The sequence below is a fragment of the Desmodus rotundus genome, chromosome 1, assembly GCF_022682495.2.
Source record: "Desmodus rotundus isolate HL8 chromosome 1, HLdesRot8A.1, whole genome shotgun sequence".
Lineage (NCBI taxonomy): Eukaryota > Metazoa > Chordata > Mammalia > Chiroptera > Phyllostomidae > Desmodus > Desmodus rotundus.
Window position 1 is genome coordinate 63,252,273 of NC_071387.1, and position 16,049 is coordinate 63,268,321.

The following is a 16,049-nucleotide window of genomic DNA, read 5'->3' on the forward strand; positions in this document are numbered from 1 at the left end:
AATACTTTTTTTAACCACCCTATACAACAATTTGTTTACAACGTGAGGTTTTCGAAGGGGAAGAAATGTATTTTAATGCTGTCCTTGCAGATGATGGGACAATCTAATGCTGTGCATGCCACTGGCTTATGGGCAATTTTGCTCTAATTTTAGGGCCACACCCGAACAGATGGGCGTGCAATTACATCCTGAAGTTCCAAAGACGTAAGGAATGCTGTCAGAGCCAGCATCTCTCTACTGACCCTTTGTTTTAGAAGTCATCTTGTTACCGTCCACTTAATAGCTGGAGAGGACATCGAGAGGCAGCCCTGGGCTTACCAAAGATGCAGTTTCATAGGGAGGGAGGGGTGTGTGTGTGAGCTTAAGTGGCAGGAGGGGAGGGAGAGGTGGGAGCAGGGTGGGGGGAAGAGACTGTGAATGTTTGTACCTCAGGGAGCTCAGTGGGAAAGCCTAGCCCTTGTACTCAATTTCCCCTTCACAAGGGATAAACAGGCAATTACGCATCCTTTTATATTTGATGGCCAAGTGCTGAACTGGAAAGCACACTATTAGTTTGTGTCCCTTCAGGGCCAGGGCAATAAGTAGCCAGGAGAGCTGGGGCTGAAGCAGAGAGGGTGTTGTCTGCTGTTAGTGTGACAGTCTTGTCAGCAGCGTTCACATTACTGGAAGGTAATAAAGTGACAAGTAAGTTATTAGAAAGATATGAGGTGAAATTGAACTGAAGCTTCTTGCTGCTTAGCCCAGGCTTTTCCCTTTCCTCTTTTGTAATGGTCCATTATTTGTTACAAACTGAACCTTGTCTTGGTACTCTATATAAAAAAAAAAAAAAAAGATTTTTTTTTGCAGTAAAGGTCAAATGAATTTACAACAATGCTTTAGAGAAGAATAAAGATAGTTTTATGACAACTATAGTATGTTGCTCCAAAAATACATACAGCATTATAATGAACAATAATGCTGATCCAACTCAGTGTACTTGTAAAAATGCTTATTTTTAGACTCTGTTATACGAGGCACTTGGATTTTTCAACAAATGCCGAAAGACAGTACTGACGTCCAGCTACTGCCGAATGACCATAAACATCATTTTGTGCAAGATGTGAGGGCAATAAGGATGGCAGCATAGGAGGAGGAATGGGTGTCTGGGCAAGAGTGATGATAAATTAATTCACTGCTCAATTTTACAGCTGGATTTACATAATACTAATTGAAAATTACCATTTACAGTGAGCAACTCTCCAACTATAGAAAATATGGAAATGAGTCTGGGACAGATCAGATGTGGCCTTAATACTGACATAAACAAGACATAAAAACAGAGAAGTTACTCGGGGATGCTTTGTAGGAAGGTAAATGAGCACGCATTTTGATCAGGAGAACTTTAGCTGAGTAGTATTACAACCATAGCTACAGGGGTGAGCAAAAATGATGATGGACAAGAACAGATCCATGCTGCTACCCCTCACTGCTGTTCACTCGGCACGGTTCGAGCTAGGTTCTACCACCAGCCTTCGCTACAACCTAGGTTGACCCGTCACATCTTTTTGCTTCCTAGGGGACTCCAGCATCACTTCCCACTCCAAAAAAAGAGTAAGAACCCCTCCCACCTGACCCCCGCACAAATGCCTTGTTGGTTTTCCTGACCCTAAGGAACTCGAACTATTCCACACATCTGTCCTGGCTTTCCTCCGTCCTCAGACTGGGGTCCAGTGCTGCACCTGTCACGGGGAGCTGGACAGGGCACTGCACCTAAATGATCTCACCCGCTGCCAGGCAGGATTGCGCCAGACTTTTCTCTTGTACACACTTCTAGTGCATCAACTCTTCTCTAGCTACTGTCAAACAGGGCAGGCACCAGGCCTCTACTTAGCGTGCCTTACTCCCTGGGCTTTCGGGAAAGCTGTGATTCCCTCAGTCTCTCTGGCACCTGCCTTTTGTTGTCCTTACTTGTTGAGGCCACAGCCCCCCTCCCCATTGAAAAACAAAGAATGAGAGAGAAAAACTAAATTCTTTTATATTAACATTCTGAGTTTGGGGGAATATAAGTGATTATTTAAAAATGAAATTTGCTAGTCATAATTTAAAAAAAGTTGTTCTTGAGAAAAGTAATGTGTCGATAGAAAAAAATGTAAGTTTTTTTCTGGATGATTTGTTTCTTTATGATAGCAGATGTAGCGTGTCTTTTTACCGTTGAATTTTATTTACTCTGTTAGTCAATCTAACTCAACACTAACAGACCAAGTACAAGCTAGGGCTGCTCAAGTCAACTGTTAGTAGTTAGCAGCATGCCCACCTCCATCTGGTTACTGGCTTCTTTATGTTCTCATTGCCAAGGGCCCCCATTCTCATCGGCTTGGCACGCATCTGGGGTGTGTACAGAGGGTGGGGAACAAAAGACCGCATTTCTTTTATTTGGTGAGAACCTAATGCATGGTTGCTCCTGAGTAGAATGAGGAGAATGTCTCTGGAACAGCCCATTCTTGATATAGTCAAAGGTTTTTCTCCCCCACTTTTCCCAAGAGCAGTGTATACACTAATGGGGCTGTTAACCAGTTGAGTACCTTCCTCCTCTTATTGAAATGGCCCAGAAATTCCCAAGGAGTCACACACTACAAAGACAGTGGCACCTTTGTGCTAAAAACATTTTCAAAAAAAGATGTTTGTCATATTGAGAAGGAAAATACTAACACCTCTTAACTTTAAAAGGCATCAGGCTGAACTGGGTGGCTGGACCAAGACCTGAAATGTGTTACACTGGGGTGAATTATTTCAATACAGTTAATAGCAGAACAGGAGTGTCAAGCTTCTGACCACATTTTAAAAATCAAATTACTTATTACCTGTTTTCCTGTTCTTTGTCCCCCCTCCATAGCGGGCAGATATTCCCTAGAGCAGAAGCAGCTTTTCTGATATTCACAAAAAGTTTAAAAGAAAATGATCAAATCAGTAAGTTTCAACATTGCCCACTAAACATGTATATTAATAACACTACCTCATTTTGTACCTGGGACAAAACTCTGGTTAAAATCAACGAAACGGGGGTCAGCCGCTTAGATGAAAGTCAGCATCGCCATTAATTTTCAGCCAGTATAGAATAGATGCAGTCAGAGAGAAACTATCTCACAACAGGAATCTGTGTGAACAAACAAATGCGCAGGAATGGGCGAAGAGGAAGGGCTCAGTGATGGAAGTGCTGGTCTCTTAATGCTTCCTGTTTGCAAACAAACCTTGCGATCACCATCTTAACTAGACTTGTAGCTTCCACCCTGCACTCAGGCACACACCCAAGAACAAGCAACTCTTTGGAACTAAAGGCATTGTACATTTCATGACTGGACCTGTTATGTACCACTTCTATTCACACCCCCTTCCCCTTTTAAGCAAATGGGTTTTGCATTGGAAAATATTCACCCATTGAGAAGGCCACCATTACATTTGGGCATTGGAGGCACAGGAATAATAGCAAATAGGAGAGGAGATACTTAAACAGGGTGAGTTTCCAGGATTCATTGCCATTTCTCTGACAAAATGCAGTTGCACTTTTATGTTTCCGGGCAAGAAAAATACTACTTTGAGAATCTCACCGCTTCTGGTCTTGTTGTGACTGGCTATCCACATTAGCCTGGCTTGTGGCAAGTAACAGACATCAGTTCTAAAGCCTGGTTCATTTGCTGATGTGACCTGCTGACAGCTATGTAATTCACTCACCAGGGCTATCTGACCTTTTATTTGACATTAAATTAAACAGACTAAACATTGATTTTGTACAAGATGAGTTCAAATACCTCAACCAAGAGTGTAACTTTATAAAAGTTGCTAAAATAAAAATGTGTTATTTTATAAAACTGGGTATAATTCTCTCTATGCATACTCCAAAAGCGAGTGTTACTATAATCTTTTGTTGGGATACAATATTTTTCCCACCCTCTTTGAACTGAACCATCTGATAATGGGGCAACAGCGCAACAGAGAGAACGCTAAGAGGACCAAAATGTTTGCAAACAAACTTTCATTATTCTAGTTCAATCTTTCACAAACATACTGTACAGAGTCTTATATGGTATAAAACAAAAGAAAACATCTCTGTCTATTCAATTTAACACAACACAAAAATAAAGTAATTAAGACTTTGGGAAATTCAAAGGTACAAGAAAACGAAAATGGTTATTACTAATTCCTCAGCTTTTTACCGTAAACATTTGTCATTTAAGAGACATAGTGTTTAATAAGGTTTCTTTTGTACTGCAAGTAATTTTGGTATTTCCTCACTGTAGAACAGGTGACGAATTAAATGAACCCCATAGCATTCTCTCAAGGAGATGAAAAGATAAAGCTCATGGACACATCTAGCTTATCTTTAAGAATCTATTGTTTCTGAACTTTTCACAAATAAAAATACTGAATTCTCAACTATTGATGCTTCTTTTTGGAAACAATAAATACTGTGAGGTACAATAAATCCTATAGGAATAATAACAACAGAAACATATTAACAGTTTCCTTTGGCAAATTTAACGGAAGTGAATGCTGATGTGAACATAGAAAAAATAATTACAAAACATATGAAAAATGGAAATGACATGAAGTTAAAACAAAGGGGGTATTTCTAACTTTTAGACTAATGAGAAATGTTTGAGGCCATTAAACGCAGAAAAGAAATACATTCTCTTGAAATTCTTGTGTACTGCTTGACAACATATTCCTTGTTTATCTCTCCCCCCTTCACTTAGAAAAAACCAAAACAACACAACGCAGTCTGCAATGCACACCCTAATGGTTTTGGCTGCAGACTGAACTTGAGTAAATATCATCATTTAGTCAGTATGTTGTGGTAGCTGAGGCTGCCGATGTGGTTAACCAGCTCAGGCAACATGTGTAAACATCGGAAACAAAACAAAACAAAACAAAAAAGCTTTGGAGAATCATCTCTCCCCCGCCCCACCTTCTCACTCTCAATTGCTTGGTTTTAGGCTTGCTTTCATTTTTCTCTGACAAATCGTGTGGGGGAAGCGCAAAACACTAAACAGTGAGAGATCCGGTTTTAAACCCCTGTTCTTCTGGCTTTTCATAAAGGAGTGTTGCTCAATTCAAGTTCAGCACATGCTTTCAGAGCTTCAGAGTACGGCTGCTGTTAAATGTCTTTCGACTTTGTCTATCAAACGGGCTGAATCACACCACTACTGAAGAACTTGCATCAAATTAGACAGCCACACAACAGACCAGCCCGGTTCAGACTTTTTTTCTCTTAAAGGATAAGGGTTAGGTCCTTGGAAATGTGTTCAACCCTTTTACTGTATTCAGCTTTGTTCCTTAGTGAGTAATTTGGGCTTTTGTATCCTGAAATATTATCCTGCCTCTAAAGAATAAATGCCTTGGCTGTTTCACACCACATAATTTTGTTTTCCTTTTATGTAACTTAACATATAAGCAAGAAGGATGCAATGTTGATTCTAATAACATTCAGCACTTGAAAGAATCACCAAGTGTTTTTTTTTTTAAGCGGTTTTCTGGTGGCCGACAAATTGGCCTGTGGTTATGTTGAGTGACTAATTGTATTTTCTTTTCTGGAAACTTGTGCAAAGTTGGCAGTTTTGTGTTAACACTAATACTTTTGTTTGGCATTTGTGCCCTATACTGACCAGACCATTTTTATACAAGTGAATTTTTTAAAAAAGACACTTATTTGAAGTATGGCAATAGTTTAAGAATAAAAAAAGAAGCATGGATATTACACATCCCCTTGTAGTGTATGAAAAAAAGTGCATGACCGGATTTATGTACTAGTACAGGACATTTAAAAAAATCCGACCTGTGCTGAAAAGCATGCCAGCACCTCTTTATCACTATATCTAGCAGGTAGTAAAAACAAGACCATGTTTTTTTTGTTTTTTTAAATGTGCATTAATGCTAACATAAATGAATAGAGCTAGCCAGCAAACTATTTTTTCCTGCATATCTAACAGCGGGATGTAACTGTAAAAATTAAACAAAAGAGTTAAACATCATCAATACAATTGTTTTACATCATTGGCCTCTCAAGGCTAAATATTTACAGGTGAATCTGCCATGCTTTAGTTGAAGATTCTCTCAAAACCTTCAAGTTCACAAAAGACAACTATTCAGAAGTTCCTTTTTTGTTTCTTTTTTTCTTTTTTTCCCTTTTATTTTATTTGCAGGCAACAGTCATGGGCACAACAAACTGTCTCTTTGGAGAGGACCAAGAATTATTATTCTGTCAAAATTTGGGCTACTTGCACGCTTTATGTGTGTGTGTGTGTGTGTGTGTGTGTGTGTGTATTTAAAGGGTACTTAGTTTTCACCCCCGAATGAAAGATCCCTCCCGCCTTTTCCAAAACTATAAAGGAAAAAGTTTCAAAAGCACTTAGTGTTTATCTTTTTATATCTAAAGAAAAGAAAATAGGTGTGTGTGTGTGTGTGTGTGTGTGTGTGAACGGAGAGGCGTACACGTGTATACACACACACACACACTCAAACACACAAGCACACACTGACTATGGCAGTTCAAACATGTAGGCCGTCTGGTGAGAGCTGGCATTTGTAGTGTCCGTTCTGAGACTAATCTACTGAAGTGAAGGGAATGTTTTTGTGGAGATTAGGGTTCTGACTGTGCCGATTTCGGCTTCGCACGGAGGAAAACATCATATTGCAACCAGGGACTTTGCACTTGTGCATTTCTCGCAAATGCACAGTTTTGTAGTGCACTCTCAGGGTCCCCTTGTTGCTGTACATTTTGTGGCAAATGTTGCACATAATCCCACCATTGCTCCCGGACAAACTGTTGAACATCAGAGATCCTGAAACTTCAGCCCCTAGGCTGCCAGGGAGGGCGGGGGCCTCGGCCTTGTGCGCCGACTCCCCACTGTCACTCGCCCCGTCGATGTCGTCGAGAAGAATCCCCTCATCACTGCCTGCGTCGGATTCTCTGGAGGAATGGATGCTGCTGCTGGACTGGAGGCTGGAGGTGGTGCTCAGGTCAAGGACCATGTAGTCCTCCGCCATGCCTCTCCCATACCCGTTCAGGTGGGAGTCTTCCGTCCCTGCGGGAGAGGAGGCCTCTTCCCTGACGTCGAGCCCCATGGGGTGCTGGGCTCCATAGATCTTCATCAAAAATTCATCCCGGAGGTCCTTGCTAAGGGAGGGCTGCGACGATGAGTCCAGGCCCATGTCATCGAGTTCTTTGGTCAACAGTTTACGATGCAGATTTATGTTGGCACTGTGTCTAGGAAATCGAGAGGGAAGGGGGGAGGGCAGGGGTGTAGGGAGTGGGGAGGGGTGAGAAAAAGGAGAGCATTTTAAAATTGATTCGGCTTTCACTAGGCATCAAATAAGCACATTCATTGCTAATTGCACCATTATAAAAACAAACATTTCCCTACATCCTCAGGATTTGGGACTAAGTGGTGGTGGGAAGTGCAATAAGGGGAGCTTTTCATTAACATAATTTTTATAAGAGAGTAAAATTCTTCAATGGCGGGATGAATGCAAACCCATGCACCTTTTTCTCAATGATTGTTCTGTTAGTTTTGCCACGTAGCAGCATCGGCTACAGACAGCCTCAGAGCAGAGATTTAAAAACACATAATAAGTAGGATAAAAGAATGGGAAGTTTTTGGTTGTCTAAACTGAATAACCAGAATTTACCTAAGAAACTTTTTTTCTACAGCAAATACTTTACTTATTTAGAGGCATAAAAAATAGCAAATGGTCTAGATAATTTAGGTTTAACTTCAAAAATAATGAAATCTTGACCCTCATCTTCCCAGACTTTAAGTTTTAGGTAGAAAAAAATTTAGCTTAATAGATGAGCTATTTGAAACAGGGTTATAGACTCTTTGGCATAAATCCTTTTTCTTAGAATGATTTGGGATTTCAGCTAAATCTAATAATAAAACAATTATTTTCAGGAGATGCTACATTTTAGAGTTGCAAATGTTTTGATTAAGCAATTCAATTTTTAAAATTTAATTCTTTAAAACAGAAATTGAAAAACAGATACTGTTTTAAAAAAAATCTAAAACCCACCCACCCTTTAAAAAAATCACATTAAACAACAGAAAACCCAAAGGGACGGAAAGAAAAAAAGAATCACAATAAATACAAAAAAAATCAAGCACAATAATAACATACTATTTCTGTATTTTAACAACCGGAACCCGTACTTCTTAGACAAGCAAAACTTTCACTCTATTCACTGAGTGCTTTGCTTGTGTAAAAAAGGATAGGATTTGTCCCAGAGCATCCATAGGGATGTCATGATTTACAAGGCCTGATATGTTGTTATCTCTCTGAAAACATTGCCTTTGTATTTACACCCCCCATTTATTTTTAAAGTGCCCTTGGGCATATACCTCTCTCCACCTGCAAAGGCTCACATGTTTGAAAAGTGCCCTTTGAAGACTACCCTTCCAAAAAAATAAACCAGTATAAATTACAGATATATAAAAGCTTCTCAATAATGGCAGAAGCTCTATGTCTTGGAGAAGTAATCATGATAATAGAAATTATCTGTAATAGCCATTATAAAGTTCAACAGACCTCTTGATTATAAATAACAAGTATGGAAGACCAAAATGAGTCACTCCATCTGGTGACAAACATGGCTAACACTTCTTAGAGGTGGCTGAGAGGTATGTGCCTCAGAGACAAGGAAGGTGAGAAAGACTTCTCCACCTTCCCACAGGAGACAATATATACAGCACTCTGGTTTTAAGGGGAAGAGGGGCACAGCCCTCTCCATACTGCACTTAGGAAGGCTGAGCTTACCTTGTGATAATAAGATCAGCTTTCTAATCTTTTGCTAAATCGATCACAAAAGAAAGCAAGAATGAGAGACAGAAAGAGAAAAAGAGAGAGAGAGAGAGAGAAAACAAATTCACATTCTAGACATCTGGTTGTTTTTTTTTTAAAAACTTCAACAATAAAATAGGGATTTAAAATGTTCTGATCACAAAATCATTTTCTGTCATAAGCGATCATCTCATATGCTGTCTTGATGATTTTCAGATCAGCTGCATAACCCAAAAATCATAAATCAAATTAAGATAAAACAAATTCACAGCATCAGCATCATCCATAAATGAGTTCTACACAGATGCATGCAGTGCACAGATATGTGAATGGTAAAGAGAAGTTGTCCCCACGGTTCCTGCTCTGACAGTCTCCCCATTTCCTTGGAGTCAGATGGCAGATAACTCCAAGGGCAGGTTGCTAAGCAGAGTGCAGGAAATGCCTACTGGGAAGTCTTTACCCTGACATGTGGGTATGACACCACCAGAGTTATTATAAGAATGTGGAAACAGAGTTACACTCTGTATCATTACTCTGCTGATAAAACAATCTGCCAGCCGTAAGCAGCTCACGAAATCCTACCCCCTCTCTGTTTATTATTTTTAACACCCTCCCCGCTTCCTTAATTTCACAAGCACACATTTTGCGATTGACTGTAATCTAGAACTCTGTGTTGCTTCTCACACATCTGCAGTTACCACTTCCTAGATTCACTGCTGAGAAAACAGCAGCCAGATACACAACAGTCACATAAAGACACACTGAATAAGGAAGAATAAATTAACATTGACAAAAGGACACACTGATCACCCAGATGGACACATCTTTCCTAAAATGACTTGTGAAATTACACATCTCCACCGATATGTTACCAGGAAGAGATGTTTCTCTTCATTTCTCACTTACAGCAATAGAAATCTGTAATCTAATTAGATGATGTACCAGCCCTCAATATCTGTCAACCAAACGATGTGCAGAAATGTGTAGACCAGCTCTGGCACTCTGTTCAACAGTGTCCCTTTTCCGCTGTCAGCAGTACTGTTGGCCTCTGCTAATATAATTACATTGACTTTTATTCAATTAAGTGCCATCCTTCGCTTAAAAAAAACCCTACTTTATCAATTGATTCAGGTGTAATGCAATAATAAAGATGAACTCATGGCAGTGCATTAGCTCTGCTGTTCATAACTTCAGTACACAGGTTCATTCATGGTAGTCGATTTCCATTATGCAACCACAGTTCAAGAGAATTGATTTTTTTATGTTCATTTCTTAATCTATCTCATTTTTGTTTAATAATCCCCCTAAATACCATATGCAAAACACTAGAAATGAGGATGGGAAGAATGGGCTATAGAAAGCCTGCTGTTTTTTTCTCAGGATTGTGGGCTTTTGAACTTTTCTAACAAACTCACACAGTATTACTGGGGTAGTAAGAGGAAAAGAAGAGTTCGAGGGAAAGGAGAAAGACTTTAAATTCTTTAGAGTACTGACTCTGCCCCTCCAGAAGTGAGGTTCCGCTTGCGCAGAATGGACAAAAGGCAGCCCTTGATTTTAACAAAGACCTATCGTCAAACTGCGGGGTGGTCAGTCCGAACCATTAACTGTCCTACAACACCGTCCTCATGAAGAGATGCGAAGACCACGGCTAACAGCAATTTACACGTTTATTTGGGTCAGAAAATTGAAGAGGTAAAAAGGAAGATGGAAGAGACAGAAAGAACTCAGGCCTACTGACTGTAAGATACACAGAGAAGAGGATCGTAAGGCGGCAGGAGGGTTGCAGGAGGTTGCTGTTCTCTCCCTCCGACTCTCCCTCCCTCACTGTCCCTCTAAGATCAAGAACATGTTCTTGGGAGAGGATAAGAATAATAATAATAAAAATTAAAAAATGATGAAAGTCTCATGCCCAAATGAGAAAACCAGTATGTTGCAGTTTGGGAATGCTGCGGTCTGAATAGTCGGGCCTCTGAGAAACCGTGATGTGTTACAACTGAAAAGCAACATGGTCAGGGAATAGGGCCATTGGATATTAATACTACACTAACCTGAACATTCAGAACTGAATAGTGAGGCGAGCTCTAAGTGACATGAGAAGTCCAACATCGAACTCTTAATTCCTCATCAGTTTCGAGCCATTTTAAACTTAGTGAATTGAAACAAAATACTTAATAATTAATTACAAAACCTCCAGTTACAATGGAATTAAGGCTCCATTTTGGATTAGTTTTGCCTTTATTTTCTTGCTTACCTCTGCCACTGCGCGCGTGCGCGCACACACACACACACACATTAAATTATATTGTCCAGAAGGATCTCAGAGTATTTACATGGCAGATACCACACACACACACATTGTACTGTGTGTGGTGTGTGTGTATGTATGTATGTGTGTATGTACGTACATGGGTATGGGGATAGAGAGGTAAATTTGTATCTAATTTTGGGAAATTTAGATACCAGGTTTAAGTGTATTTGTATTATGGGACACTGAGTTAACAACACTATCCAGATTGACAGAAGAAAAATTAAAATTTCTGCCCCACTCAATTCTCTTCCATGGCTTGCTATAACACTATCTGTTGTCCTTAACTGCTCAAACATTTTTATATTACTGTTTATGAATAATAGGATGCTTACACTCCTGTGAATTAAATGACATTTTTGATAGCATGCATTTCTGCAGAAACTAGCTGTTCTATAGGCTGTTGCTTAAAAATTCTCTCTAGAAGATCTGAAAACTACTGCTAGCTCAGGAAAAAATTCAATGTAAAATTCTAGTAAACAACATTAATAAATACAAAAAAGTAAAGAAGTACATGTTAAATGCAAAATTTCAAAGGTAAGCAAATTCTTGAAAATTTAAAGTATGAAATTCAGTCACTTCAACCCTTTTCAATATAAAACAAATCATCCATACTGGTCACGCAGACAGTTCCCAGTACATTCAAATTATTCACTTGAAGATAAGCTCCCACCAAACTCTTTAGGGGTTTAGCTAATTTACCACACAGATACGGCACGTCTGTTGTAATAACACACAGGATGTATTGGGGTCGACCATTTATCAGAATTAGACGTCTTTGCTCAATTCGCAGTGAATTATGCTGCCTACATGACTCCCCTCTCTCAGAACCTGCCAACCCCTTACGGCCCCTAATGTGGCAGGCAAACAAAATTGACAGTCTCATCTTGTCAACAAGGGGCGATTCTCTTGAGAAGCCATTTAACTTTGCCCAGGAAGCAATGTATTAATGTGCCTGCCCCAGGAATGTTAATCATCTTCAAGTTTCCGACCTAACTTTGACATGAATGAAATCACCAAATTTGTTTACTAAATGAATCGTAATATGCTAATAAGAAAGCATGACACATATGGAAAAGCCAAACAGATGGTTTGTTTACTCCACTTTGCAACTTTATAAATGTTGTAACTCTGAAGATGTTAGCGAGAATTATTGATCTGTTGGCAGAGGCAAACGTGTCTTTTGCATACTAAATCTGGCGCTACAGTTAGAAAACAATTTGTCATTGCTGTGGAATGCATAAAAAATGTTGATGCTGTGATGGCATTTGAGAAAGCAGATCGGTAGGTGGAAAATGTGGATGCTGAACGCTCAGGTTAAGTGTAGTATTAATAGCCAACGGCCCTGTGTCCTAACCGTGTTACATTTGAGCTGTGCCTGACACATCAAGGCTTCTCACAGGAGCTGACTCTTCAGTAGGTACCTGTTGCGCTGTAACTTGAGGCACCGAGTGTTGCACTGTGAACAGAATTATGTTTTCACAGCATTTGGAAATTTTCTCCATCAGACACATCATATGGTACTCAGTTTACGATTACCATTGTTAAGAATGAGCCAAGTCGAGAACGTTGGCATCTTTTAAGGATTTATATAAATCTGAGGTAAATTTTTTTGAATTTCATATTTACCCTGGATGAGTAACTCTCAAGTCTTCCATCCCTTGATTTAGTCTGACTTACATAGTTTAGAAAACACATTCCCCAAATAATAGGAATGAATACATATTTCTCTTGATTTTCAAAATTTTCTGCCATTTTAAAATTAAACTCTTTTCTAATGTGTACAACATGGAACATGAATTTCTTTCTGAGATCTTTTTCAAAAGAAATATTTGTTAAAAATAGTCAAAATGTTTTACTTCATTAAAATGGTCAAGTTACGATCTTTAAAAAAGATAACATTAGAAATGTACGAGCATTCAAGAGAGGAGACAGAATTTTGTAGGCAACATTACTATTTAGTCATGGCTTATCTAGAGTGAGTTCTATGCTGAAAATGAAACTATTTAAGGTATATAAATAAGCAGAATGCACAAAATCTAATGTCTTTGGTTAAATGACGTTAAAATCACCAGCTGAAACACAGAAACTCCAGTTAACCAACCAGCACTGCACCCGTTACTAAACACTTCAATTTTTAGAAACATTCAGTTGATTTTTGTAAAATTCTTTTTACTTTTCATTTTTGTTAGCATAGCTGAAGAAGCAGAATTTTGTATTAAAGAGGTGCTTATTTCTCCTAATATTCTTAACCACTGCCCTTGTAACTTCTTAGTCCTACGTACACATATTGAGACTACCGCTAGTCTTGTGGGATTTCCTGGTGTATCACTATGAAGTGCTGAAATGGTTACCTGTCTGCAGAAGAGAAATGAGAGCACCGAGTGATCTAAAGAAACCACTGAGTTCATCTTGCTGCTCAAGGATCACTCTGGAGTAAGAAACATTAACGGCTATCCCAGACTAGCGCTTATATCTCATTTGAAACATCTCCTCGTTCCTGACCAACAAAGAAAATTTCAATAAAGTACTTTTACTGGTTTAACAACAGTGAGCTCCGGGGATTGTCAAAGTGCTAAGCCTTTTCCAAGGAGAGAAGAAATCAGCAGCTCAAATATAATTAACCTTCCATTCTCAATGCAAACTGCCACGCACAGGAGCTCTGCGGTCTATTAGCTAAGTCATAATGGCCAACAGGCAGAAGCAAAATTGGTCAAAAAGTTGGCTGCTGCTGTCATATTTTTGGAATTATGATTAATGGCACTAATAATGTGGATGATTACTGATATGTGTATCTCCAGCAGTTTATCATATTGCTCTGGCTGCCTACACAATAAACAGGATGCTATCATTTACCTCTTTATTGAAGGCAATCCTTCTCTTGAAGGAGAATATTCTAATTACTTCGTAATGTTTTATGTCTTAAACATTTTGCAGCTCTGGACCTTGCCAACTGCTTCGTGTCTGCCATTGATTAATTACTGAATGTTTAATCAAAATTTAGAACCTAATGTAGTCATTTATGGGCTCACTGCAGTGCCAAAGTAGTTAGGCTTTGCTCCCAAGTTTGGAGAGGGTTGGGTTCAAAATCAAATCCCAGCCATGCATGAGGATCCAAGAATTTCACCTTGGGTGCTCTGAGGTTGCCAATTCCATCTTTGCTGATGAATGGAAGGTAATCTAACTACAGGGTAAACAGCATCTTTACCTACCCTCTTCCCACTGGATTTCCCTTTCCTCTTTCTCCAATTCCCTAACCAACAGAGCACCCCCACTGGATGCTTCCGAAAACAAGAATGTCCCCGTGAATGCCCATCATGAGAACATAGTTTTGAAGTGGTTAAACAAGTGAAAAATAATTTGCTGGGACAAATACATGAGTTTTTTTTTTAATGTGGATTTTTTATGGTACTGTCATACAACCATTCACCGTTGAAGTTAAGTGTTTTTTTAATACCATTACTGAACTGCTGAAATGGATGCTAATATAGCTTGGAGTGCTAATGTCAAGTCCCGGTAATAAAAAAGACAGACTGCTGAATGAAATAATTTCAAGTAAAAAATAGAACAAAAGTGCTCTCTCTCTTGCTCTCCACTTTTATTGAATTGGGACTGACTGAGCCAATTGCTTTAGAAGTCTGTAAAACACAATTACTAGTGAGCGAACTGACCCACCAGTGCCCCCGCAGTGATGGAGCGGACGGACTAAACAGGCAGCAGAGTCAGAGCAGCTCCCCTCAGCTGGCCATCAGACCGAAGAGGCTTCCTTCTGAGGGTCTGTTGTCCCCATTGCCCAAATCTGTCGTCTTTTATTCCCAAAATCTTGTTATTTCCCATGGATGTCGTAATATAACTTCATACATTATCTTCCAGGATAAAAATGTCTGTTCTAGCAATTAAAGATGATTTGTCTTTTGCTATTCTTATTTATGAGGGTGTTTATGTATAAACGCACATACACATTATGTGGATGTACTTAGATTAGAACGTTAGCATAATTTTTGAATAGCTGGTAATAATTCAGATTGATATATTCAATAGAAAAATTGAGAATCACTTGCATATGTTCAGTTAGCAAAACTTGGCTTTTTTTTTCCTTTGTAAGGTAAAGTCAAAATAATTAGAGCAAGCAAGAAAAAGAATTAAACCAGAAGTGGGTAACATTTTTCCTCCTAGTTAATAAAAGAACTAATAAACTCCATAAAGTACTAGAGTTACGATCACTAACACTTCAGGCATAACAGCTTTTTACCAGGAATTTACAACTCCTGTTTTAATTCAAGTAGCTTGCATTAGGACATAAAATCTAGGTATTTTTTAAAAAGTATAGTTTTATGTTAAATAACTGAAGAAAAATTGACCTTTCCTAAAAAGTACTCTTTCTTTCTCTTTCCTCAGCCTGCTTCTCTCTCACACATGCATGTATCTACACACATACACATATATCTTATCACTCAAGAATCAAAGTTACTAAATCCCTTCTTTATGACATTGTAATTTTTTGGCAAGTGTAAACTCCTTTCTATCACATTCATTTATTTGAAGTTTGTGGGAGTCTTACAAAAAACCAAATTATTTCTGAGAAGGAATTTTTTAAAAGAAAGAAGCAATGTTATAGCTGAACCTTCACTATGAAATTTTAACAAAAAAAAGTCTCCCTTCTTCTTAGCACAACAAATGATCATTTACAGCAAGAGAGAGCTAGTAGAAGCCTTTCACCTGCAAAAAAACCATTCTTAGCAGGTTTGATACAAGTGAATGTTAATATATGTGTAGTCTTACAGCCTGCTTCCTGGTGGGAAATGGCCTATTTTTTTTTAAAGAAAAGATTATCTACAAAAATGAGTATCTCAAGTGAATAATTATTTATGAGAATGACTCACATTGATAAAGTCTATCAGAGGGTCAGATAGATGGTGGTAGAACCAAGAGAGGA

General features: G+C 38.8%; 1 protein-coding gene across 7 annotated transcripts in view; it reads right to left on the minus strand.

Annotated features, from left to right (window-relative positions):
- Positions 1-2,195: 2,195 nt before the first annotated feature.
- BNC2 (basonuclin zinc finger protein 2) overlaps positions 2,196-16,049 on the minus strand; it is a 420,364-nt gene continuing 406,510 nt past the window's right edge. For 5 of the 7 annotated variants that reach the window (XM_045193713.3, XM_053924666.2, XM_045193712.3 and 2 more), the window contains one exon: positions 2,196-7,240. In XM_045193713.3, the coding sequence (XP_045049648.2) occupies positions 6,577-7,240 (664 nt within the window). In that variant the 3' untranslated portion in view covers positions 2,196-6,576. Of the gene's footprint in view, positions 7,241-8,784; positions 8,819-16,049 lie in introns of all 7 variants that reach the window. The other 2 variants (XM_045193715.3, XM_053924673.1) reach the window with 2 other exon arrangements.